We start from the raw sequence: 26673 nt of genomic DNA on the forward strand, positions 1-26673 counted from the left end.
GCCAGCACGAGGGCAGCCCGCCCAGCCCTCTTCCCAGCATTCTCAATGAGGGCTCCTATCCCAGGCCTTGCCCACGGCCCACCCCGCTGCTCACACCGCGGCCCCAGGGCACGGCGTCACCGCCCGCAAGATGGCGGCCCCGAAGCCTCGTTCCCAGCGCCGCAGCGCCCCCTAGCGGCGCCCCGCGCGGTGCAGCGCTGCGGAGCCCGCAGAGCGCAAGTGCGCACGCGCGAGACTAGTACCGCTCTGACGCCTCTCCCCTCGCTGGTCGGCCGGCGCGTGCGCAGACAGGAAGCATCGCGCCCCCCAAGCAGCAACAGGGCTTCTGGCCCGTCGGCGCACGCGCGTGGTCGCGCACGGCTTTGGAAACCGCCAGAAGGGGCGGGGAGCGCGTCGCCGCAGGCCTGCGCGGCGGCGGGGGCGGGGCCGGGGCCGGGGCCGGGGTCAGTTGACGCGGGCGCCTGGCGCTGCGTGACGGTCGGCGGAGGGCGTTGGAGCGGTTAACGGGAGCAGCGGGGCGGCCCGGCGGGGCGGAAGCTCGGCCCGAGGGAGGCGCCATGGCGACCACCGTCAGCACCCAGCGGGGCCCGGTGAGTGCCGCCGGCCGGGCCGCCGCGTTCGCACTCGGGGCGCCGGAAGAGACTCCCCTCGCGGTCGTTGGTTGGGCGGCCGCGGCCCGGCGCGGACCCTTCCATCCCGCGTGCTGCCGGCTCCCGCGCCTCCCGGGCGGCCCGCCTTTCTTCTCTCCTCCCCTGCTCGCCGTCCGCGGGAGAGAGGAGGGCGAACGCCTCCGCCGCGGCACCGTGGACTGAGGCTGCCTGTGCTCTCGGGTCCCCGCCCGGCAGAGAGTCCCGCGGACGGACGGCCGAGCGGCCCTCCTCTGCGTGCGAGCCTGCCGCGGGCTCTCGTGCCGCCCGCCATCCGCAGAGCGGCGTGAACCAAACCGAAGCCTGACGCATTTCTCCTCAGAGTAGCGTAGGGCTTCCTGTGGTCGTGGTTGGAGCGGGCGGCTTCAGACAGCTGTCCCTGGAAGCTGCAGCATGGGACGTGCTGAGGTACGGTGCGGCCGCGGGGCTGGAAACCGAGCAGTCCGGTTTAACAGTCCTGTGAGGCTTTGCGTTGAGGGTGAGCTGGGAAGCTTTCAGTGCCGAGGTACGCTGTGGGATAAACCTCCCTAATGCCCGGTGCTATTGCTGGCTGGAAGAACTGAGCAGTAGCTGAAAATACTTATTGCTCAGCAGATTTTCCCCCTAATTATTATGTACTCCTGTGTTTTATTTCTTAGAAACACTTGTGTTAGGTTCTTTGTGGCTGCTGTCTGTGCAGTCTCTCTGAGAGACCGGAAGATGGGATTATTAAATTACTGATCTTGAAAAGCTGAATCTCCATAATTATCTTATGCTAGTAATGCTATTTGGCTATCAGTTTAATTCCTTGAAGTGCCATATTTGGAAGATCGTTAAGAATTGATTCCTTTTACAGTTATTTTTTATGATTGTTGTATTCTTGGAATAAGTTTTCGGTGGAGAACTAAAGTCAAAACAGTGAATTAAGGTTTTTATTTTCTCTTTGACACTATTACTGATGGACAGCTGCTATTCTGTGACTTAAGAATTTGTCAATCGTCCCCATAGGCTTGTTGTTTGAGAATGATGGTGTGATTGCACCCAAATGCTGTTCTTTTAATATGTAACAGGTTTCACTAATAAGTATCTGACAAAAAATAACTTCCAGTCAGGCCTTGGTTGATGTTTGGTAAAGGTTGGGGAACTTGTAGGGAATCAATGTGGGAGGAGGGGAAGGAAATGGTAACCAGCTGGATTGGATAAAGCTGGACAGCAGGCCTGGTTGCAGTCCTGATTTGCTGAGACAGTGTTGTGTTGGTAGCAATACCTCCACAAAATGGAATGGCATTTCTTTTTGAGGAAGGTTTTACTTGTGCTAAATATCTTGTTGGTATTTAGTTTATTACATTTAATCTTGACCTATTTCAGCTTGATGTAGTCCTGTTGGGTTGAGCTGAGATTTTAGCAAGAACTTTTTTGGAGTTGCCTTTGGCTTTTTCTTTCTTTCTTATATACTCCCAGCATTGTGTGTGCTTTCTTTCTTTGTCTTAGCATTTTAGAGACTGGGGTAATTTCACGTGAATTATTACGCAGCATTGAGGAGCTGTCATTCACGGGTGAGAATGCTGATACAGTACATACTGGCTTCCTTAATTCTCTGAAGAGCAGAAGATAGAGTTGTATTTGTTCCTCTATGTATAGCTGCATTACAAATGGATAGCCACTAAATGGTGCTAAAAGACTGGGAAACCTTTTCCCTTCAGTGCTGCATAACATTTCTGTCTCTGAACAGGCAAGCAAACATTCAAGATTGTTTCATGCAGCTAAGAAAGCAGTGTATGCGCTATACTGCTGCCAGTCTTTTTCTTATAACCATGCTTTCTAGTTTGATGCTGTTTATTTGGTGAGTAATTAAAGTGCTGATTGCCCTCGAGTTTTTCAGACGAAACAGAGCTGGGATTCTGTTTGCAGATGGTAAATATCCTGCTAGAATGTAGATTTCCTGGGTTGCCTTTAGGATGATAGGGAATTAGTGTGTTTTTGTGTTTTGTGATATTGTAAGAATGCTACAGCTTTTGAAATCCATGCTGCAGCTGAATACAGAAGGGCTGCTGAAGGGTTACCTTTTTTTAAGTGATAGGTATCACTAAACAGTCTGGTCAGGCTTCACGTTAAGTCTTGAGTTTGAGACCCCAGCGCTGCGTGTTGGTGATCCTTCAGCTAGCCTAGCATGCCCAGAATGGATGTCTGTCATTATTCACTGTGCTGACAACTATGTCAGGTCCTCCGAAATTAGATTGAGTGCCAAACTAGGACTACTTAGGTTTCTGCTCCTTTGGCTTCCCTATTCGTTTCTGTTTTGCTCTGAACTCTTCTACTGGACAGCCTGAATGAACGCTTGGTTCTTTTCCTGTTCTAATACTGTCATTTAACTGCATGAATATTGTCATCTCTGATTTTAAGTTTTGTCTTGAAATGTAGCTCAGGAGCTCTGTAAATGTGACTTGAATTTAAGATGTTCATTCATTCTATCTTTGTTACGTAACTCATTTTTTTAATATGATTATTAGCCCTCAAATTACAAAATATTCACCTCCTTACTAAAATAGTGTAGGCTTGTCATAGTTTCTTCTTCCCTAAAACCAGTGTTTTTATTAATGGCTGTGCGTTTTCACTATGGAATGTATTTTGTAGATCTGAAGTGTCAATGTCCGGGGCAAATTTAGATGTACTGGGAAAATCTAGGGGCAACAGCTTGTGACAAAATATTCTGTTGGGACTAAATTTGGTAGGTGTGTCTGGGAAGGGGAAAATACTCAGTAATGACTGTACTCACGGAGTGCTTACAGATACATATATGAAAACAAGGTTGGTGATAAATTTCTAGCAAAGAGAATCATGAGAGCGAGTTAATAAATGCCTGATAGCTTGCGATTTGCTAGCCTTTTTATTTTGCCTTATTATTAAAACTTATTATTAATCTTTAAAGCTTATTAAATGTAGTTCTTTCCTTTGCTTATCTCTAAATTGAGAAGCCTGAATAGAGTCTTTGACTACAGTTCTAGAGAAGTTGAAGTGGAGATGTCATGCAGTAATACAGGTTGTACAGAATAAGAATTGCTGAGGCTAGAAGTGATGTCAGTAGGCCATGTAAACCAACCTTTCCTAAAAGCATGGTCAGTGTTGAGTTCAGGCTAGGTTGCTCAGAACTTGGTCCAGCAGGATCTTCAAAACTGGCAAAAACCATTTTTATAATCTCCATGTGATTTTTTTTCTGTTGTTTCATGTGAATCCTCCCATTTCAGTTGAACAATCTAAGTTTATTCCTGCCATGCATCTCAAAAGAGAACTTGGTCTATTTTCTGAACAACCTTCTCATAGTCACTGGAAAGTCTGTGTGAAGTACATCCTAAAATCCCTCTGCTTTAGGTGAATCCACAGCTTCTCTTCACAGACCTTGTGCTGCAGCCCTTCTCACGGGCCACCGTGGTGCATCTCTGCTGAGCTTTTGATCATCTTTTGTGTACTGCTGGGCCCCAAACTAGATGCATTATTCCAATATGTTGCCTTAAGTATTGCAAGAAAAGGGAAATAATGACTCTCTTCAGTCTACTGGCTTTTGAGTCTGTGGTATAGTATGCTGCTTGACCATAGCTTGCATTCCAGCAGGCTTCCCCTTGCTGTTCTGCCAGATGTTCTCTAGGCTGTACAGATGGTGGGGAATTTTCTGTTCAAAGTGCAGGACTTTGTACTTGTTACTGAATCTCATGGGGCTTCCATCAGTGTATTCTTCCAGCTCTGGTTGTTGGCCATGTTCTCAAACAAGCCTCCATTCATTCCATGTATTAGGCACACGTGTTAGGTCTCATGCAGACTTCTGAGAAACGTACTGGTTAGCCAACCTGCAGTGTCACCAGCAGCTCAACTTCAGTTTCTGAGCTCAGTAATCCAGTTTTCCTCCATCCCCATTAGGACTGCAGTGACCAACCTTGGATACCAAGATGTGGTGGGAACTTTCTGAAAGCCTTGTTTGAAAATCAAGGCAAACAGTCGTCCCTTCTCTCCTTACAGGTTTGCAAAGATGAATGTGACACTTCTTCCAATTTTTGAGGACTACTTCTGTTATCCATGAGCTTTCAAAGATGAGAGAGCTGCCTTGGAAAATGATATCTAGCTTCTTTAGCTCTTTTGGATGCATCTCATGGTCCCAATTTTTCAAAGTATAAGCCATATAATAATAGCACAAATGGCTGAATGTTTTTTAGCTCTGTAGTGTGAGATTTCTCTGAGAATTAGTTTTGGATCTATTTGCCAGTTTGGAATCCTTAGACATGAGGGCATTTTTGCTTGTTCTTGGTGATGCTTTTTTTCCCTCCCTGATGAAGGTAATGTAGTAATCACCTAATTGCTCAGTGAGCCATGTAAAGCTCCTGATGATACATTCCTCTCCTTTACCTTCAACCCTTGTTTTGTTTTCTTTTGTTCAGCTTCCTTTATAGTTGCCACTTAGTGTTGAATGGTAGGTGAGGGTGAGAGGTAACAGGAAGATGAGACTAAGACAGCCCAGGCCTGGATTAGCCCTGCAGAGCCATTGGTTTGAAGAGATAACTTGATTGTGAGTGGCTTGTTTCACCTGCTGCATTTTTGCTCTAAAGCTCCTCAAAATGAGGTATGAGATGTTTCTAGCTAATTCATATTCTTGATTTGCAGTGCAGTGCCGTCAGTAAAGCTTATTAAGAAGTGATGATGAGGCGGACCTATTGTTGTGAATGCCTGCTCATCATCTGCCTGAAGAATTAAGTTTTATGGTGACACTGTTATAATTGTCTGGCTTGAAAAATGCATCTGTTAAATTCAGATGTTAGATGGAATGTTTATGGTGCTGTTAATGGCTGGGTGGAGTTGAATTTCACCACCTTCCTGGACTGTTATGGTAGTAGAGGGAATGCTGTGTGAAGTGGGTGCCGAGTGGGATACCAGCTCATTGCCCCTGTTCTCCTGGCTTTAAAACTGTTTGTGTTTGAGTTTGTATTTGATTGAGATTTGGAGGTAGCAATTGCTTAACTGTTTTTGAATGCTTTGAAGGGAGAATTTAGTCTGTTTCCTTTACAGACAAAGTTTGCACAGTGCTGATTTGCCTCCATCTCTATGGAATCAACTGATAATCAGCATAAGGACTTACTGATTAATGTTCTTTCCTCAGGGAGGTTCTCTGCTAGCTGCTTACTAAATACATCACCATGACTCTTATGCCAGATCTCATACACAGCTGAGCACTGAAGTTGGGAGTGAGTGCCTCTCCTGTGCCTTACTTTTGAGGGGCTTACTACTGGTATCTTTTGAGAATTTAGTTATGCTAGCTGCTGGCAGTTTCTTAGAATATCTGTTCTGCAATTCCAGTGTAAAAATATAGCTTTGTGTGAGATAATGCAATGACTAAAAATCCTTCTTGGATTTGTCTCTTTGGATCTCAGTGGCTGGTTTATATTTTTATGTTGGACCAGTATTTGAATGACTTAATAATAAAAAAAGATGACATTTTTTTCACTTCTAACCATGATGAATGAATGAGTGAAGGTTTCCAGCATTAAGATGGTTGTACCAAATGCTGTATGCTACCCTGATTTCTGATGAGCTGGCAGAGGGAGTTTGCATGTATGGGGATGTGATTTAGAGTTGCAGCTCTCACTTCTGACTATGTGAAATCTTTATGATATGTACTCTTAGATGCTAAAAATTCTGAATTTCAAACTTTCTGGAGGTTGTCAAGGGTTGAAAGGAGCCAGCTGTGTTGCAAATTCCTTTGCTTTGTTAATTCTAGGGCCAGTGCAGATCTTTCCTAAATGGCCGGTTCTACTTTAAAGCTACTAATTGTTCACAGCATTGAAGCTGTGAAAATAACTGATTAGTTTTCTGTATGTGATGCATATAAGAACTATACAAGTAAATTAAAAGCTATTTCCTTCAGGAAGCAAGCTATTATGAGGAACCTGATTGTGAAATTTAAATGGTTGTGAAAAAATAATATTCAGGGCGCATGTTCTCTGGTCACACTCTTGAGAAATGTATTTTCAGCATTGTGGCAGTGCATGATGAATGCCTGCAAAGAGAAGTGTTGCTGTGTGAAAAAGGAGCTCGATGTTTCAGTAGAACAGTAGTTTAAATGTCACCATTAAAGCATTCACTTTCAGGTCTTTATATAGATATTGTCAGTTAACCATCTTTAGGGGGCACATTAAAATGTTTCCCTTCTGTAAAATTACTTTTTCAGTGTGAAATTTTAAGACTCTTACGAGCAGAACTGCATCTCTTTCCCATCTCTCCCAGCAGCAGGCAGCCAGCACTTCTTTGCTGGCAGCTTTGATACACCTCCTCTCTGGTATGTGACACCTCCTGCTGCCAGGATCCCTGAGGCTCTTGAACACAGCCAAATGCATCTCTTGCCAAATTGCATTTTGTATGACTGTTGCTATCTCAAGGATGCAATCTTGGCGTGCAAGTGCTGTCTAATCTTCAAAAGCAATGTCCTAGGGGCCTTTTCTTCCTGCAGATGTTGTTCTGTAGACATGCGTTTGCTGGAGACACTGTTAAGTAATCTTGTCTGAGACAGTAGTGTAAGAAATGCAGTGTCTTTTGTCTTCATATGTTAGACGTGTTGTTATTAAATATGGAAGCAGCTCTATAGGCAGTAGAGATGAGCTTAATTCTTCTTCTCCCCTACTGTGTGAGAGATGCTTTCAAATTTTTCTATTTTAATTTTTTCCTCATTTCTTAATTTGTGATTATCTGAAGTTGGAATCCCTCCATTGGGTCGAGTATGGTAGTATCTGATCCCAAACTTGACCAGGTTATTTGCAGGCTGTGTTTAAAACTGGAAAGGCATTAGGACATCCTAGTTCTCCTGAAAGGTTTGTCATTACGGTTTGTCTTGAGGATTAATTTTGAAAGTGACACTTCCAAATGCTACCAAGTACCATGTGTTTTATTTATGCAGCTTTCAAGTCTGCTTTAACCTCTGCTGCAAGTGTGTCAAAATACTGGCAACTTCAATTGAGCAATAGCTTTTATTAATGGTAATGGCAGCGTATTAGACCTTGCAGCCTCTACTTCAGTGCACTTTTTTCTTGAGAGCAGGGTGCTACGTACTGTGACAGGAATGATTGGGTGAGTGGTGAATAAGTGGAGGAGCTGGGCAGCATCGGATGTCACGTGGAAATGGGATGCGGAACTTGGTAGATCTGATGTTTGTATGGATTACTTGAATGTTCAGTTGTAGAACAGCCTTGGCTTTGTGTGTCCACATTGTTATTTTTCACAGAGGCTTGATTGGATTTTAGTATTTTAGAAAGTGAGTCTGGCAGTTCTGTCATTGTTTACTTGCTGATGCTGTCAGAACTAGAGTAAAATGCTGAATGTCTTTGCTGAGGTTCTTGGGTTTTCTGTTCCTTTCCATTGTTCATTATGGAAGTGGGAGATCTAAATCTAAAGTTTTTTCTTTTCTTTTTTTTTTCCAGGTGTATGTTGGTGAGCTTCCTCAAGACTTTCTTCGTATTACCCCAACCCAGCAGCAACAGCAAATCCAACTGGACGCCCAGGCAGCTCAGCAGCTGCAGTATGGAGGACCAATGAGTACAGTGGGCAGACTGAGCATTACTGTAGTACAGGTATAAGTTGTACCTACATGAACTTTGGTCATTTTTCATCAGTGGACGCAAAAGACTTTGTGTGGAATTTTTTACACAACTGCTTGGTTTTTAGGGGGCGAGTAGTTTTCAAAGTTTTTGTTGCTTAATTTTCTTGTAAGTCAGTATTTTTTCTGGTTCTGTTTTTTAACTGTGACATGCATGGGGGCAGCAATTTCCTATAAACCTTGCTATTGCAGAAGAAGGTGCTGATACAGAAGAATTCCTGTAGAAGCTCTGAATACTGGGAAAGATCTGCAATTTTGAGACTTATAAGGAACTGCACTTAGCTTACATATTTCTCCTTAAGTGTTGTACTGAGCCACTTCTCCTTTAATGCGTTTTGCTACTTTTTCTGGTGTTTTCTGCAGGCTTTCTTCAAGTACATAGTCCTAGCTTTTTAACTTCTGCTTGCTCTTTCCCTTTGTTACCCCTAAATCGACCTCTTGGCAATACTAAATTTTTGCCTTCATGGTGTGTAAGATTTCAGCACAGTTCTGTTTATCTGCATCAGCAAAATAGGTGTTCTTCATGTTAACATCTCATGTATTTAGAAGTATTTTTCTAAAAACACACTAAAGATGTATTTAGTGACTAGCCAGGTGTTCTATGGTTAAAGCTTTAATGGTGAGGTGAGGCCCTTTACTAGGGGGAGAACTATAGGATCTCTCAGGAAAGGAGGTACTGATCTTTTTTTCCTGTGTCTTTTGCTGGTCAGTTTATTCCTTCACAACCTATATTCCTTATACTCTGAAGACTGGAGGCAATGCTTTTTCAATACTTGTTACATCTAAGGTTTGTTGAATGCAGCTGCAAACCTTTCTCTATTTCTAACCAATTCCCCCAGTCTTTGTTCAGAGACACTATGGTATGGATCTCTTGCATCTTTGAATAGCAGAAGAATGTTACTGTTCTTTGTAGTGGTAGAGGCTTCAGTGACTTTTTTCTCATAGTTGGGTATAGATGATTTGGGTTGAACCTTAGGCCTACAAGGAAACAACATGTATATTAGATGACATGCTGTGTTACTGTTAGCTCTCTAGTTTCTAGCCATTTGTATGTTAGTAAGTTGTTCATCTTTATTTGTTTTGACAGCTGAAAGTGCTTTATTTTCCTCATGGTATTTTGATCCTATCATGTATAGAAACTCATTAAGTAAGAGCTCAGGCAATGAGATACTCAAGGAACTGTTACGTCTCGCTTTCTGTGTGCAGAAACATTCAGATGATTCCTGTTTGTGCAGGTGTACTCATGTTTATTGTGTTGAGTGCTAACTTACATTTTGGAGGTTGTGAAGACAAAAAAAAAAAAAAGGTAAAAATTACATATGTACTTTCTTCAAGAGCGACGTCTGATGGCTGTTCTTCATGCCATGGCTGTGTGTAACTACTTGGTACAGAACTGTAAGTTGAGGTTAAGGGACCCTCTAGGGATTTAGTCCAAGAAGAGTCCCCTGATCAAGGATTAAGGACATTGGACTTCTAAGGAAAGGCTGGGGACACCTAGAAGATCAGGCTTGGGCAGGAGTATTATCAGTATGTAATTAATTCCACAGACTATTTCTAGAGGTTAGTTATCTCTGGTGACTGAAAAGACCACAAGAGGTGCGAGGAGCTCATATTGCAATGAAAAAATTATAAAAACCAAACTTCTTACTGTGGGAATTGTCAGATAGTTAAACAGGCTGCCTGGAGAGGTTGTGGAGCCTCCATCCTTCAAAATGTTCAGAACTTGCTTGACCACAGCACTGAGCATTTGACCCTGCTTTGAGGAGGTGGTAGCACTGGCTTTCTGGAAGTCCCACCCAAATTCAGCCATTCTGTGGTTTTGTGAAACTCTTAATAATTTCAGTGGCCCTTTACTGAACTAGTTTCAGTATGTCCATGTCTTATGCTGGGCAGTCCAGAATTGCACAGAAAAGTACTCCAAATGTGGGTCTTGCCAGCACTGACTTCCTGAAACTGCTGGCTGAGTTCCTGTTGCAGCCTAGGAATCAGCTGTGTGTGCTGCAGGGGTCAGTTGCTGAATTAGATCTAACTTGATGTCCACCAGATCCTTCTCAGAAAAGCTGTTCTCCAGTCTGAGCAGGAGTGCTGCTGGAATCTTGGCTGCATATGGAGGCATGTGGTACTTGGATAGGAGGCTTACCGTGGCATAGTTAAACTGTGGAATGCAGAGATCTAGTTAAGTCCTTTTATTTAAATGCCTGTTGATAAAGTACACAGAGCACTGTGTGCTATTTCTGCTACTAATAAAATGTTGGGAGATACTTTAATTTGCAAAGCCCACATTTACAAGAAACGGTGTAAGATAATTCTCACCAGTTCAGATACATAATTGTCAAACCAGTGTATGTCTTGAAGGATTAAAGGACTTTCCAGGCCAGAGCTGCTGTGCTTAAGTCTGTTGCAAGTCTCAACAGTTTGAGCTCCTTGTATCTCCTGCAGGTGAGAGGCATCAAAGGCACCATTTTTCTTTTCTTAAATGTAAAAAGAATTCTATATCATTTCTTACAGGTCACAGCTGTAAGTCATATGAACCTGTTTTCTACTTGGCATAGCTGTGCAGCAGTACTCAGTGTTTTCTTTAGGACTGTCACAAACTTGTCTTTTTTCTGTTCCCCTGATGTTATAGTGAAAGTATGTTGGGTAACTTCAGATTACGTGCTGTATCTGTCCTTCCAGTACCACTGTGCTTACACTGCCCACCTCATTATGAGACATCAAATGCATGCTCTTGTATCTGAAACGTATGAATAACTGGATTTTACTCGAATTGAATTCTTTTTACTGCAAACATTGTGTGATATTCTTGAAACTAAGTTATTTCAGCCTTCTAAATATTTCAGTAAAAGAGGATAGGCTACTTATAATGCTGAGTTTGATTGGAGGGCAGAAATCAAGGCAAAAATTGAACATAATGCGATTTCCTAATCATGCTTCTGCTGGTTTTATTATTTTAGCTTTGGTGAAGATGTGTGTCTTCTGTAGAAGACACTTTAAAAAGAGAATCTTGTCAGGTTTTTCCAGGCACTTCCAGCCTTCTCTGTGTCTAATCTGAATGCTGTTCTTACGAAATTTTTGCTCTACCTCAAGCTAATATATCTGTTTGATGACTGATTCTTTGTGATCTAATCATAACCACAAGTTATTGTACGTATTACACACTTAAAGGGCTTTCATTTCTTTATTTTTCCAGGCAAAATTGGCAAAGAACTATGGAATGACCCGCATGGATCCCTACTGCCGGATACGGCTGGGGTATGCTGTGTATGAAACCCCCACAGCACATAATGGAGCCAAGAACCCTCGCTGGAACAAAGTGATTCAGTGCACTGTTCCTCCGGGTGTGGACTCTTTTTACCTAGAGATATTTGATGAGGTCAGAATGTTGATACTGCTTTCATTTCCTCATCCCTTATTTGGACTAAGGTTTAGGTGGAATCCTGCAAGGTAGAGTTGAGTTAGCAAAGGCTGTTTCTTAGCTGCACTCTCTGGGAGATAATACTAACGTCTCAGATTCTCAAGATCAGCAATATATGAAGCTTTGCTCAGCTCCAGGAATGTCAGCCCAAGAATGCCAGAGCTTGTTACCTGACAAGGGGTACCAGAGCATTAGCAGAGCTCCTTGCAAATAAAGAGAAGCAGGAATGTTTGAGTGGCATCGAAGCCCTTCTTTATTATCAAGATGTGCTGCAGCCTTATATTCTGTACTGTCCCTATTAAAAATAACATGTTTTTACATTGCTGGGTTAGCCCAGGAATTCTTTGTTGTTGTAATGCAGGAAGAGGTTAACTGCAAGCCCAGAAATACTGAGAATAAACCAATCCTGTATAGAATGTGTAGTTCACTGGGAATAATTTGCAGAAACATAACTTTATCTATGCCTGAATTTAATGGCAAGTCCCCACATGTCCACTTAGGTACGTTTTACTTAACGTGCAGAACTGATAAACTGTTCACAGGTTATGAATTTCAGTTTCTCAGATTAAGTACATCTGTTTAACAGCTCAGTTAAGTAACCTGCTCTGCAAACTTTGCTTATAGGAGTAGCACTGTCACAAATTCTGATGTGTTATTCTACTTGATGTTGTTATTGGCAGCAGGGATTATGTGCCTACATGTTAACTGTTCCGTTTTGGGATGTTGACTTTGACTTAGAACAAACTTGTGTTCTCAGGCATTAGCAAGAGGCTACAACTGAGGCAAATGTCTGTGACGTGCCCTTCTTTGCTGTCTCTCTTACTGAGTGAGTTTAACTTGACACTGCAGTAGCTGTGTACTTGTTACACAAATGAGGCTTTTGAATGCTGTTCGGTGATAATTGGTTGAAGTTTCATTACTGCAAGATGGGAGGCACATCAATGCTTATTGCTACTCCTGAATTACTGGAGTTATATTTAAAATGTAAACTAATTCTTAGTAGTGTGACTGCTCATGAGTGATTGCTATCTACGGATATACCCCTGTTTAAATACTTTCTGCCTTATGGATAGGACCTCCTGCGTTCTGGTTGTTTAATCAGGTGGAGTCTGGAAATATGGCATAGAATGAACAAAAAAAACCTGAAATATTTTCTGTCAATATTTTTTAATGTTCATGCAACAAAAAAAGCTTTCAGTACTGTTTCTCACAGTATCCTTCTCAGGTGCATACAGCTAGACAAGTGCATAATACACTGGGTGAAGAGCTAGCTGACAAGTCAGGCTCAAAGAGTTATAGCGAAAAGATTGGGCTGACAGATCTGTCACTAGTGGGATTCCACAGGACTCTGTTTTGGGGTCAGTTCTCTTTAATGTTTTTATAAGTAATCTTGACACAGGAGTCAAATGCATATTAAGAAAGCTTGCAAATATATGAAGTAAGGGGAAGCTGTTGACTCCCTCATGTCTAGAGAGGGCAGTCAAACTGTGACAGACTAGAGGGCTGGACAATTTCCAACCACATAAAGAAGTAAGAGCAGTGTCAGATTTCCCACCTGGGATGGGGAAGCTCTGGATACACGTATGATGAGGGGACGAGAGACTTGGGAGCAGGCCTGCAGGAAAAGGATCTGGGGGTTCTTGGTGACAACAAGTTGACTGTGAGCCAGCAGTGTGCCCTGGCAGCCAAAAGAGGCATCTGTACATCTGTACTTTGGGTGCACCAGGCCCTGTGCTGCCAGCTGGGTGAGGGGAAGGGCTGGACCATTGAGCTGTGTGGCCTCACCTCCAGCACTGTGTGCAGTTCTGGGTGCCACAGTATCCGGAGGGCATAGGACTGTGGTGTGTTAGAGAGCACGTGAAGGAGAGCAACAGAGATAGTAAAGAGTCTAGAGGGCAAGACTTAGGAGGAGTGGCTGAGGTCACTTGATTTGTTCAGCCTAGATACAAGAAGGCTGAGAGGTGATTTCCTGGCAGTCTGTACGCTGTGACTCGTCATGTGTACAGGTAGATTGCAGTAAGGTAAAATGGAGACTTTTTTTGTTTCTCCTCTAGCGCGCCTTTTCAATGGATGATCGCATTGCTTGGACACACATTACGATTCCTGAATCTCTAAAACAAGGAAATGTGGAGGACGAATGGTACAGCCTGAGTGGAAGGCAGGGTGACGACAAAGAAGGAATGATTAACCTGGTGATGTCATACACGGTAAGGCAAGTTTAGGGTGAGAATGAGAGGTAATGAAAGGAGATATTTTAGGTTAAAGCAGGAGTATTTCCATTGTATCTTATTATTGTGTGTGTGAGCATTTAAAATATTTGTACTTTATTTTGCAGATAGCAGCCAAAAATGTTAAGTTAGTAAATCCTTCTTGGCGAGGTAGTAAATGAATATTTATTTGGCTAATCCTCAATCAAATAATCTGTTTTGATTTCTAATTTGATTAAAACAACAACAAACAAAGATTCCACTGCATATTTAGAAGGTCATGTCAATTTAAAAGTAAAAGTAATGGCAGCTCTTTTGGTCTTTTTGGAAAGTTTGAATGCTCTGATGACTTGAATTCTTATTTCCATTTTTATTTAGTGCTTGTTATTTTGAACTGCTGACTTTGGTCTATTTAGTAGCTTCTGGACTATTCTCTAGTCTATTATCTTTGTCTTTTTGATTTGGACTAATCTCTACTCTTAATAAAATTCAAGTTTGCTTTAGCTTTTCACTTCGGATGGATGTGAATGTATTCATTTTCCCAAGAATAAAGTATGAAAACTTAGAAAGCCAGGTTTTAAAACAATTTGTTTCAATAGCAGAACTTCAGTGGCCAGCTGTGTCAAGCTGATGGGGAAGGATAATTAGCATGATGTGCTTATTCTGATTTACACTCAATTGTCATTTCAAAGAGTAGTATTTCAATTAGCTTGCCAAAAATTCTGCTTAATACAAATTGCATAGGTCTTATTGGGCATGCAGTGCAGATTTTCTGTATTACAGTGTGGTGACTTCTTGCAAGCATTGTTTTAATTGACATTTCTTGAATTGTTTTCATCTGTTGTGCTTTGTGTCTAGTCTTTGCCAGCTGCCATGATGATGCAGCCCCAGCCAGTGGTTCTGATGCCCACTGTATACCAGCAAGGCGTGGGATATGTGCCTATAGCAGGTATGTTGTCTTTTATTGAAGACTAAAGCTGCCAAGTAAAGGGGTGGTGCAGAGATATCTACCAAGTTTCTCTTCGTTTATGGAATGTGAAGGGAACTTACAAGTGATTCCATCCTTGACTGTTTTTTCCACGATACCAAAGAAGAGAAAATGAGTTAAATGTAGACCTAATTTCAGTCTTTGACTTCTGAGTTTGAGTGAGATACATAAGCTTGGATTAAAATGGCTATAAAGTCAGAACAAGTAGCATGAAGTCTACTTTTATTTGAAATCTAGACTAATGTCAAGTCATTAAATGACTAAATATACTGGAGTATAGTTTGTCAGATGTTATGTGCTGTGAAGATGGTGGCAACCTAGGTGAGAAAATGCTCAGACTTCAGAAAGCACATCAGATTTGTGTGGTCAGAGCTCTAGCTAAAATTGACTACAAAGGGATTATCTTTCTTGTGGACCTTGAAGATGCTCTGTTGGAAACTTGCTGCACAGCACATGAACTGATTAATATTGTTAATGGAAAGTATTAGGGAGCTCTGAGATAAATCAATAGAACTATGTAAAAAAAAAGCTAAAAGAAAGCAGTTGTCAGTTGCCTTGGTCTGTGCAAAGTAAATTTTGGACTTGTACAGGTGGATGTGTTAAGTTAGGTTTTGTAGTTTTACTCTCAAAAGTGAAAAGCTTCAGGTATGTAAGTAACCATGTGTTTGCTCTTCAATAATTGGTAAGTAAAGTTTGGTTTTTTTTTTTTTCTATTTTACTTTCAGCTCTTAAAAGCTCTAGTTTGAACATGAATTCAGCAAGATAGTGCACTTCATGGAAAATAATCTCACTGGTGTATTTTGGGTTTCTTTGCGTATATTTGTATGATTGAGCGATAGAGTGTATGGGACACAGTTGCCATACTGAGGACTGGCACAATATATTTTTCTCTTAGGCTCAATTCTTGATTGAATTTAAATTTCATTCTCTGAAAAAGCAGATTTCGCAATAGAAGTCTGGATATTTAACTTAAGAAAATTTGCCTCCTGCTTCATTTTTAGAGTTAAAGCAAAGCATAGGAAAGTTTGGTTACATACTGAACTCCCTGATGGAAATTTATAGAATGCTTCATTCAAAGTGCTTTTATCTCTAGAGCTTCATTCTCAGGATTGAAGTCTTGCTTGCTTTGCCAGCAAACTAGTCTAAACTATTGTGTATATTCTGAAGTATCGTTCCATTGTGGTAAGCTTCTGTGGTTTTTCTGTTCTTGTGTTAGGTGTGCCTTTTTACTTCTGGATTCATCACGTCCTGATACACTGAAGCAGTTAGTAAACCCCAGATTTAGTATCTTGTGTGGGGTTAAATAGCTGGTTAAATAGTTAAATAGGTGGTTAGATGTTTAACAAAAAAAAGCTGTAGAATTTCTTGAACATATCAAAACAGTGATGTTCATGCTGTGCTAGTGAGACTGCAAACTGAAAATGAAGCAGAGGTTAATTTCAGATAAATTCAGTAACTGAAAGCAGACATCTGACTGATCAGGTAAAACTGAAAGTAGATCTTCAGTAGTAGAGTTAGAAAAACAAGTACAGTGGTGTATCTTGAGATTAATATCTTGGTGTTCTGTAAGTTTTGTGTTGACCTTGAGTATATTTTCAGAAATACTTTTAAAAAAAAAAAATTAGTTTGGACAGGTGAACAAACAACTGGTGTTTTGGTGCATGTGATTGCCTGACGTTTTATCATATGAGTATTTATATGTTGGTTTTATTGGTGTGTCTGCCTTTTGTGAAGATGCTGCATGCTTGTTCTACGTACTGCTACAATAATCTTCTTTATTAAAAGTTCTTCCTGATGATAGAACTTTTATTTTTAAGATGTTGTGGAGTCCCACCGTTCCATTTAAACTTTTTTGTTCCAAGAAAATTTGAATGTACTTTGCTAATTTCTAAATGCCAAACTAGCTTATTATAACCCACCCTTCACCTGTTTGTGTTTTTCACAATTTTTGAGGAGTTTTTTAATATTACTCTGCCACGTGTTTACTTGCACAGAATTTGTGGGCACTGTGGGAATTTCTCGAAGCACTGTGAGGTTTGAAGCCTATGCCTATTCACTAATCTAATGACCCACTCATAATAATTGGAAGGATGGTGAAGTCTCTTTGCAAGTGACTCCAGAATACTTCTACTGTTTGAGGCATGGTTATGTAGCTTAAAGAAAGGCAGCAGCGTGTTCCACAGAGTATGTTTATCTTGTTCTGTCTCTTCACTTTCAATTTTCCTTCTACCTGTCCACTTAAATGAGTGTGGATGGTAAAGTCCTATTAGGTTTTTGAGGAAACTGGAAGAGCAGCAGTGATTGCTTTATTGCCTCTGTAAGGGACAAGATTTTGCTGTTGGACAAGACGGAATTTAATTGTCAAGGTGGAAAATAGGTTCAGTAGGTGGACTGGAATACGCTTATCCAATCCAGTTCACAGTTATTTGTGGGAACTGTCCAAAATAACTGAGCTGTACAGTGAGATGATAGTAAGTCAGATTTAGCAAATTTAGTGTCTAGTAGGGCCAAACTGTTTTGTTTTGTTTGTGGATAACAAAATTCTGTTTAAAAACTGGGCATACATAACTAACCTCCTAATTAAGGTCAAAGCAACTGATATTGCTCATACAGCATTGCACTGCGTGAAATTGCTTTGAAGGTTTTAAAAGTTAAAGAATCCTGATGATAGTACTAGTTGCTACAAACTATGGTCACATAAATTGGGTTTGAGAATACTGAACTTCTGTGTCAGAAGTTCTTCTAAAACTTGGCTTTACTCGTGTCCTTTCACTTGTGTCTTCTAAACCTCAGCCAGTTTAATGCTGTTGAATAAGTTGTGTGATACGTAGGTTGCCAATCAAAGCTGGTCTTCGAGAAGGATATGGAAGGCAGTAGTTTAGCACAGGTAGTTCAGTGAAGCTGTATTTCTTTACAGCTAAGTTGTCACTGGATAAAGTGCATTTGCACTTGATTCAACAACACCTTTATGGCAAGTAGGTTCAAAAAGAAAATAAAAATTTCCAAGGCTAATTCCGAGAGGAATATTAGTTTCCTTAGAGGCAAACTTGTATGTATGTGTATGTTACTCCTTTAGGTCTCCATATGGGGTACGTTGGGTTAGTTTATGAAAGTTGTGGTTTATTCAGAACAGTATGGATGTTTGTTGTCCTTTCTGGGCTATAAAATATAATCCTTGCTATAAATGCCTAGTTGCTTATTTTGGAAGCTTTTCTTATTATTTGAATAAAAACAGCACATCTAGAAGGCTTTTTCTGAGTGCTGGAACAAAAATAGCTGTGAGACTGAATCCTAGCAGCATTTCATTTTTGCTATTAGGTAGTGTAGTTTTTGTGCAGTTACCTCAGTGTATCCAACTTTCACCTTTAGAAACTAAATGTTTCATTTTCTTTTAAATATAGATTAATGTTTCTTTCCCATGTCTTATTCCTTTTCCCTTGCCCCTTCATTTCCACCTATCTTTAGGGCTTGAATACTTTGCTCTGGGTAAGTTTCCAAGCTCTCTACTCACTCCCATTGTCATTGATTCAAGTCTATGCATGAATTCATATAGACAGCTTTATTTACATTACAGCAGACTGTATCACAAGGTATTTCCACTCGGATGTCACAATAAAATAAAGCATCTCTTGAAATTGCTGAAGTCCTTCTAATCTGTGGGAGATTTCTTAATCTTCTGCTCAACTTCAGTATGTAAGAAAGTAATTGGTGATGGGTTGGTCAAATGTGATGCTGATTTCTTCTGTTCTGTGTCAGTGAGCTGTTTTTGCTGGCAGCACTGGTTTCTTGGAAGACGAACTTTAATCTTGCAGTTCTATTGCAAGATTTGGGGAGAATGAGGTAGTGTCATGATTGTGAACTTTGAAGTGAAGAACTCAGCTCTGCAATGATATTCTGACAAGACAGCCTGTCACCTACCTTCTGTTACTTCTTAAATTAGCCTTTTTTTGTAAAAGGTAACACTTACTTCATCACTTATTTTGCATCTTACACAGACCATTTTAGATTCATGTGAAGTTAAGTATCTGACATGATTCTAAAGGTGAGTTCTGTTACAAAAACCATTTTTCTTCAATTCAAGCTTAATTTAATGTGGCACGTTTGAGTTTTGAACTGTGCAAAGATATTGTGACATCCTTACCTTCAATATAAGCATTGGTGTTCAATCAAGTATGTTCAGAAAGTTCTAGATTTATGCATAATGAGATAAAAAGTTACTCCTTGATGCTCTGAATCTCAGAAACACGCTGTAAATGCAAGAGAGGTGTGCCACAGTGTATTTAGTTTCATCAGAGCAATGGAGCTGTAAAACTTCTGGAGGTTCATGTTCTTCATGTCACCTAGCTGCTTGGCAGGTTAAAAATCAACATTAAAGAAAAAGGTGGTGGCATCTGTACTTCTAGAACTGACTCTCTTTGTGAGGCAAGTGTGAATAGGACCTACTGGAATACAAAACTTGAGTCTTAAGATTAAAAAAAAAGAGTGATACTGATGTTTGTCTTTCTTTAAAAGAACTTGTGCTGAAGAAGCTCCTGAGTTAATTTTGGAAGGATCATCCCTGTACATAAGACAGAAGAGTAATGAGTTAATAAATGTAGGGTGCTTGACTGAACAGTAAAACAAGTGTGGTAATGCCTTGTGTGCAGCTGGAAAATGTTTACACTCAAGGCTTTGTTGGTGCTTCCTTGCTGCTTTTAGCAACTGACTGCTGTTGTACTTGCTTCACTTACTGGAATGCCATTGCTTATGCCAGCATGTTTGCCATTGCCATCTCACTGAATTAGAAAACAGTGCTCCATTCTTCTGATGTGTGACACCTATTATCACCTATTAATCTGAGAGCAACACAGGAGTGTTCCATTATACTTAGAGGATGCTTATGTGGTTTAGTTTCAGTCTTCATCTGTTAGTGAAAGGAGCTGCTTAATATGTAAAGCAGCTTTTTACTCAACAAAGAAAAAGCTGAGGTTTATTACAGCTACTCTGGTCACAACTGTTACACACATGTATGTCATACATCCATATATATGTATGTTGAAATACATAGTGTGTAAATTTATGCTTAGATCTTAAGTTATGCTTGCTATTTTGTAAATCAGAAATAATAGATACTTTTGGTCTGGGGGGCACAACAACAAAGCCAAGAAAAATGTACTCTTGAAACTGGTGATGTTGACTTTCATGAAAAATAAACATTTATTCTGGAAATGCTTATTAAATATCACTGATACTGACTTCCTCTAGTATAGTCTGAATGTGGGGAGAACAACACTGGCAAGAAATATCTCCTCTCTAAAATCAGATATTTACATTGAAAGTGCTTAGATTGCCTGTACGGATATCTGGCCTCATAATTATCATTTTGATGTAAGCAATAAGGAAATTGTCACCATCATTTTTTTGCAGAGGCAGGCTTACTGGTACGCTATAGGGTGCTGTGACACTTTGGAAGTGAGCCTGATGCTTCGTTTGTCTTAATGTTTTAAACTGGTCTTTTTTTACAGACAGATCTTAAATAGCTAAGCTGGTAGCTGGATAGTCTCATGGTGCTGATAACTTATTAAAGAAAGTTAGGAAACTTCAAAGTGAAGCATAACTTGTCTTGCTCTGTTCTTTCACTTTACGCCTTCAAACTTGCATGGTTTCAAAGTTATGTATATTTTGTAAATGCCTGCAGTGTTTGAGGAAGTGTGAGGAGTTGAAGTGTGTTGAAGCTTAGAAGAAGCAATGTGAAATGCTGCTGCTGGATGTGGTTATTGTGTAAGGAGTTGTATTTGCAGCATTGGTGAGGATTACTTTGTGGTTTACTTCTGGGGCACAGCCATAATCTGATTTGACAGAAGGTCGAAGAATCTTACAGTGCTGAGCAGACTCTGAGGGGGACATGATCCAAATGGCTTAAGAAGCTCCAGAGCCCAAGTTTAGGTGGTTGTGGAGGGGGCTGTAGATGTCCTTGTGAGGGAGTGTGGTACATATGGCTGGCAGAGATAGTTTGAGTGTGTGGGTAACAAAATTATGTTGAGAAGAGGCTTTTATTTAGATACCAGTGTGAACGTTTTTAAATAGGTGCAGCCTGTGCTACCTAGACTTAGAGCTCCTAGGTTCCTTTTTTGCTTCTAGTAAAGCTGAAGAAGAGGAGAATTTTAAGATTGGAGAAGACTGATAAGCATTCAGACACTTACAATTCAGTAATGCACTCCAGCATGAAATTGAATAGGACTGAAGTCCAAGTTGAAGGAAGAAATACCAAAGAATGTTAAGTAAAACAACAGTTGCAGTGCAGTCAGATTGTATTCAATTAGAAGGTGTTGTCAACTAGAGTTTGATATAAGTTAAGGTGGGTTTTGGTGATCCAACCATGAGTATCAATTTTAGTACATCACTTTTAAGGTTGAAAGAATTGTCCAAGTTAGAAAGCATAAACAACGTGGTTCTGTAGGAGAAGCTTGTACCTCAGGAACTGTAGGTGTCTGAGGGACATGTGGGTAAGGATGATGTGCTCACCTTAGCTGCAGTTCTTATGTTGTCATTTGTAAAGGAGTCTTTTCTATGAAATCATAAAAATGTCATATTTTTTTTAGTAGCTATTTTGAAGATCTGCTGAACAAATGAAAATAAGTGTGTCATCACCTCATGAAAGAGGTTTTTAGTGGAGTCCATCATATAAGAAAATAAGTGAAGATAGTTTGTCACTTCAAAAGCTCTTTGCAGTTTTCTAAGTCTGCACAAGTTGTGGAACTATCTGATATCACTGAGTGGGACACAATGTGACATTCCTAGGTAACTGTTAAACCAGGTGTTACATGTAAAGATAAAATACATATTTGGTGGTGCTTTGATCGTTACTACGTGTACGGATGTATGATGGACTGCTCTTTGAAAACATCAGGTGAATAGTGTACTGAAAAGTGGATAAAACATCTGAAAGGGAATGAATGGCTTTACTGAGCTGCTGTGTGAAGCACTGGCACAGTTGCATCGTGATGCAGGCAGTTCTCCATGCCCTGTGTTAGAAACAGTACAGCAGAAATGAAAAAAGTAATGTATAAACATGGGAGACTAAGATAGTCGGGGAATGGCTTGTAGTGAAACAGGCTATTTTCAGAAGAGGTAACAGCCTCTGGATGTTCTATATGTGGTTTTAGTTCTTCAAAAACAAATGGTAGTTTTTCAGCAGCAGATGTAGGCCAAGTTAATAATAAAAGTCAAATGATGTGAAGGAGCTTTTGTCTACTAATTCTGTTTAAGAGTAATTTAAGAACTCGCGTTCTGAAACTTTCTAATCTGACAGTGCTTTAATTATGCACAGCAATGCAAAAGGTTCATTAAAAATATCAAATGATTTTGTACTGAAGCAGAGGTACTTGGAGAAGTAATGTGCACCCTTGTGGGCTTAATGGGAATTGTACTTTGCTACTCTGGGGCGCTGCAGGAGGATCTGGAAGGCACTTGAACCAAGCACGACCATTTGTTTGAGATTCATTTATGTATGTAGTTGAGTCCTTTCATGGACATGATTTCCTTTTAATGTGATGAAGATCACACTTTTTGAAGGTCTACTTCTTGGTTGCGTATATTTTTTGGTTTAAAAAGCAGTTTATCACAATATAAATACAATAGGGCCTAAAATACACTTAGTATCTGATGACTTACATGAAAGCCAGGTTGATATGGGCTGTATCTTAATTCTGAGCTGTACCTATGGCCATACGGCTTACTGCTTCTGAAACCTAACTTGGGCAGAGAACCAGGTCTAGGAAAGTGCTTTTGTTTGCAGCAATCTTTGCTATCTCTGAAGTAGGTGGGTTAGTGGTAAGGGATGGAATGCTTCCTTCTTCATGCTCGTTCGTTAACTTTTCTCTCATGTGTTGTTTTTTTTTTCCTGCATGCAGGAATGCCTGCAGTCTGTAATCCTGACATGGTCCCTGTGGCAATACCACCTCCTGCAGTCAATCCTCAGCACCTGTGTAATGAAGAGGACCTGAAATCTATCCAGGACATGTTTCCCAACATGGACAGAGAAGTAATCCGCTCAGTGCTAGAAGCTCAGAGAGGGAACAAGAATGCAGCTATCAACTCCTTGCTTCAGATGACTGAAGAATCATAGAATCACTTCCTGCGTTGTCCCTTTCCTCAATGCCACTTATTTTTACTTGCCAAGCCAGGGATTTAGCTAGAGGAAGAATTTCCTGCAGTTTGCTGTTAGTGCATCCTGTATTCAAGAATATATCCCCTTTTCTCCTTGAGCATTTGGATCTTTTCACTTTCTTATGCTAAACTGAGTATGTGCAGGTAGAGAATGTCCTACAATACAGCGCTGAAACACCTTTGATATCATCTGTGCCCTGTTTGGCTGTATTCTGAGGGAATAATGCTGCTTTTTTCCTTTTCTCTCCCTCTGTTCAAAAACTTGTTCTTACAGAATAACTCTATGCAGTACAGGATTTACTACTGTTTGGTAGAGTGGAAAAATTGCTTTTCCAGTGGAGGGTTTGCATTTTGAACAATTTATTTGCTGAAGTGTTTAGGTTTAACCAAGCAACCTGTTTATAGCAGAAATTAAAAGAAAGTCCTGCTCCTTGTCCTGCAGTGGTCAGTTATTGCTGTGAGATATTCAACTGCTTGTGATTGATGGAAGACTTCTGGTTTAGTAAGTTATATTTCTAAGGTTGTGCTTGCTGGTATAATGAGCATCTTCCCTTCAATCTAGTTATTGAGCACCAAAGCAGTATATTATCTCATGTCCACTTGGGGCTTTTATCACACCATAGAACATGGTTATATATCTGTAAAATCTTAACAAATGACTTTTTAACTTGTGCAGTCTACTGCTGTAGCAGAGAACAGAGCCCTAATGTACTCCCACTGCAAATTGCACTCATTACTGCTTGTACATTCCCATGACTATTTCAAAGGACAAACACAGAAGCACAGGAGGAAAGATTTTGTGCCTAGAGAATAAATGAAGCTGTAAAAATTTAAGGTATTGCTGTTGATCTAAAAAAAAAAGTAGAAATGTATGATCTGTTTAAGGCTTCTTTCTTTGCATCTATATTTCAGCAAAACTACCATTGTATATGAGTAGACAAACTATTGTATTTCTTTGTGCAATTTGAAAGTAGAAGCATGGAAAACAGTCTCAGAATCTTTGAATGTCACTGAGCTGCCCAATGACTTGTTGATTGTGGTTGCTGTGGTCACAGTGGTTGAGGTTGGAGGGCATCTCTGAAGGTCAACTGGTCCAACCCAATTTATTTGATACAGGTGGAATTAATTCTTTGTGGGAGAAAATGTAACATATCTGACTTAGTCTGATTCTCAGAGGAGGTTAGAGGTTGCTTGTATTTATTATTAGTGGGTTTTTTTTCCAGAACAGTTCATCTTGGAGCTGCAGAATCTTACAGTAGGCACTGGTTATCCTGGTGGATAATTTCCTGCAGTGTCTGTGTAGATGACAAAGTAATGCACTTTAAGTAGTATGTACCAGGTAATTATTTCAGTGATGTGCAATGTTGCTGTTCTGTCTCTTTTTAATGTTTGATTTCAGATACTTTCTACAATAGCCATAAACTGTTACATTTTCAAGAGTTGGAATGAATGTACACTTGGAATCCAGGCTCTTATCTGATTCATGAGAACTTTGCATTTAAAGCAGAGTCTGGAATAGGGAAAAGTGACCCTTATTCTCTTTTTCCTCAAACTCTGCTGCATGTCACACACTTAAAATATTCTTTCATATCTGCTGAAAAGCTGATTTTTTATTTTTTTTTTCCCCTACCTACACATAAGAAATCTTTGGGTAGCGCTGGTGGTAAAGTACGAATATTTATTTTTTTATAATGAAAAATGATGCTGAAACTTTTAAAATACAGTGTTTAAATCTATTCTGGTTCCTGATCTTTTAAAGCTGTTTTTTTTTTTTTTTCCATAATAAAGAATTTTACATTTTGTTACAAATCTCCCTACGGTTGTAAATTTTCCCTTGAAAGCATAAATATGCCTACACATCCTCCATGGTCTTAATGAAATCCAAGAGTACCTTTTTTGTGCTTTAGTAGTGGAGTCCCTGCATTTTGTTTTTCTAAAATAAAACAGGTGTTCATCAAGAAACTCCTCTTGTACCTTCCCTCCAGTTACTGTAAGTGTTGTGATTGAATAGGTGTGGAGGCATTTGGCCTTTGTCTTCATAGCACAGAGACTTGGCGTTGCCCATGAGGGTAAATATTCATTAAGTTTCAACTCTCAGCTGTGTCCAGGAAGACCTCCCCTGTGCTGGCTCTTCCTCAAAGTGAATTGATAGAGATGTAATAATTCAGGGAAAATGTATCGATTGGATTTTCTTATATTAAAATGCTGGGATCCACAATAACAGCTTTTTATAAAAGCAGCAGTCACAGTTCAGTTAATGGCTGGTAAATTGTGCTGCATCCTGTGACAGCTCCTTTTCAAGGACAGAACAAACAACTTCTCAACTCTAACCTTCAGAAGGAATCAGAATGCTAGGTTAGCTAGGCTTATTCATAAACTAGGTTCCAGGCCTCTGAGCAAGCTGTAGCTCCTGTTAAATATCTGTTGTTGTTATGTCTTTGTTTTATGCAAATGTTATGCAAAATAGGGTAGGTAGGAGCTGAAGACAGGAGATTCAGGAGCATCGTGGCCAGTAGATGGGATTCAAGATGTTAAACTGTATTTAAATACTGTTCCTGGGATTTTTATCTTGATTTACTTATGCATTATACCTGAAAATTTTATTTCAAGGTCGTCTTTTAAAAACAAACACTGACTGTGATCCTGCTCAGCTTTTCAGCATAAATACCCTCAGTCAATCTGCTCATTTAGGTTTGAATTGGAAAGAGGTGGAAAAAAGGTGAGGAGTAGGTTGGCTTTCCTACAGTCTGAAATGAAAGCGTTGGAACCAAAAGTCTGATTCTTGGTATAAATTGTCACTGTTGTCGTAGCCTTTGATGAAATGCTGGTGGGATGATACTGTTTGACACTGTGCTGCTCAGCAGCTTCAAGCAGCTCAGAGCCAAAGCCAGATGTAAAAGCCTGGCGCCTGCTAGAAGTGAATGCTTTTAGTACTAATTTGAGTCCTGCCAAGAGCCTGAACTTGCTAAGAATAGGAACATTTTTTGTCTAGCTAGATCCTTGCTGCTTTCTTCTCTACTGCTGTTTGCATCTGTTGATGGTACCGAATGTTTTTTCCCTTACAAATGTTACTGCTTGTTGGGTTGATCTGTAATACAATACAGAGAATGTTCTTTGCTGTAATAATTCTGAAGACATTGTTTCTCTCTGTATTGAGGTCCAGTGTCCAAATGTTTCTTGCACTCTAGAATACATAAACTTTTTTGTTCTAATTTAATAAATGTATCATCTAAATGAAAGTGTATTACGTCTCTGGAGAGCACCTCTGTTTGCTTATCTATAGACCGATACAGAATTCGTGTATCGGTTACGTTTGCTAAATGTAAATGTGATCTTCCAGTGGGACTGAATGCTCAGAAGTGTTTGAAGCATCTACGTCTAATTGTTTGCCTTTCTTTAACACTTCCAGGTCTGGAGGACAGGCTGAGGGGTAGTGGTGCCCTGAGAAAAGGTCAGAAATAAAACTGATGTAATGTTTCAGCTACAAGACAAAACTGGCTTTACCTACTCGTTTTTAATTTATTGAGGAATATTAAGGATTTGATTTATCTTCTTAAAATTCTGTCCTTATCTAGAAGGCTGAGGTCCTTTTTCATGTTCAGCAGCATTGCTGTGCTCAGTGAGAATTAACGAGCTGCTCATGGTGCTTTCCTGCAGCT

At 40.3% G+C, this 26673-nt stretch overlaps 1 protein-coding gene across 2 annotated transcripts; it reads left to right on the top strand.

Annotated features, from left to right (window-relative positions):
• The first annotated feature begins 433 nt into the window (after window positions 1-433).
• LOC125695532 (toll interacting protein) lies at window positions 434-25531 on the top strand. Of its 2 annotated transcripts, XM_048950132.1 has the most exons (7): window positions 434-590; window positions 8081-8230; window positions 11447-11629; window positions 13726-13878; window positions 14737-14827; window positions 18332-18352; window positions 22759-25531. In XM_048950132.1, exons 1-7 carry the CDS (start codon window positions 558-560, stop codon window positions 22971-22973), a joined length of 846 nt encoding a protein of 281 aa, XP_048806089.1. In that variant the 5' UTR covers window positions 434-557; the 3' UTR covers window positions 22974-25531. The 2 variants fall into 2 exon arrangements, with proteins under 2 accessions (XP_048806089.1, XP_048806090.1); XM_048950133.1 differs by lacking the exon at window positions 18332-18352 and having other exon boundaries at window positions 436-590.
• Window positions 25532-26673: the final 1142 nt, after the last annotated feature.

This window comes from Lagopus muta, chromosome 6 (assembly GCF_023343835.1).
Source record: "Lagopus muta isolate bLagMut1 chromosome 6, bLagMut1 primary, whole genome shotgun sequence".
NCBI classification, from domain to species: Eukaryota; Metazoa; Chordata; class Aves; order Galliformes; family Phasianidae; genus Lagopus; species Lagopus muta.

Coding starts and splice junctions, on each gene's coding strand:
- LOC125695532 (XM_048950132.1), top strand. CDS start 558: ATGGCGACCACCGTCAGCACCCAGCGGGGCCCG. Junction 8,231..11,446: donor TGAGCATTACTGTAGTACAG/GTATAAGTTGTA, acceptor TTATTTTTCCAG/GCAAAATTGGCAAAGAACTA. Junction 18,353..22,758: donor GCTTGAATACTTTGCTCTGG/GTAAGTTTCCAA, acceptor TCCTGCATGCAG/GAATGCCTGCAGTCTGTAAT.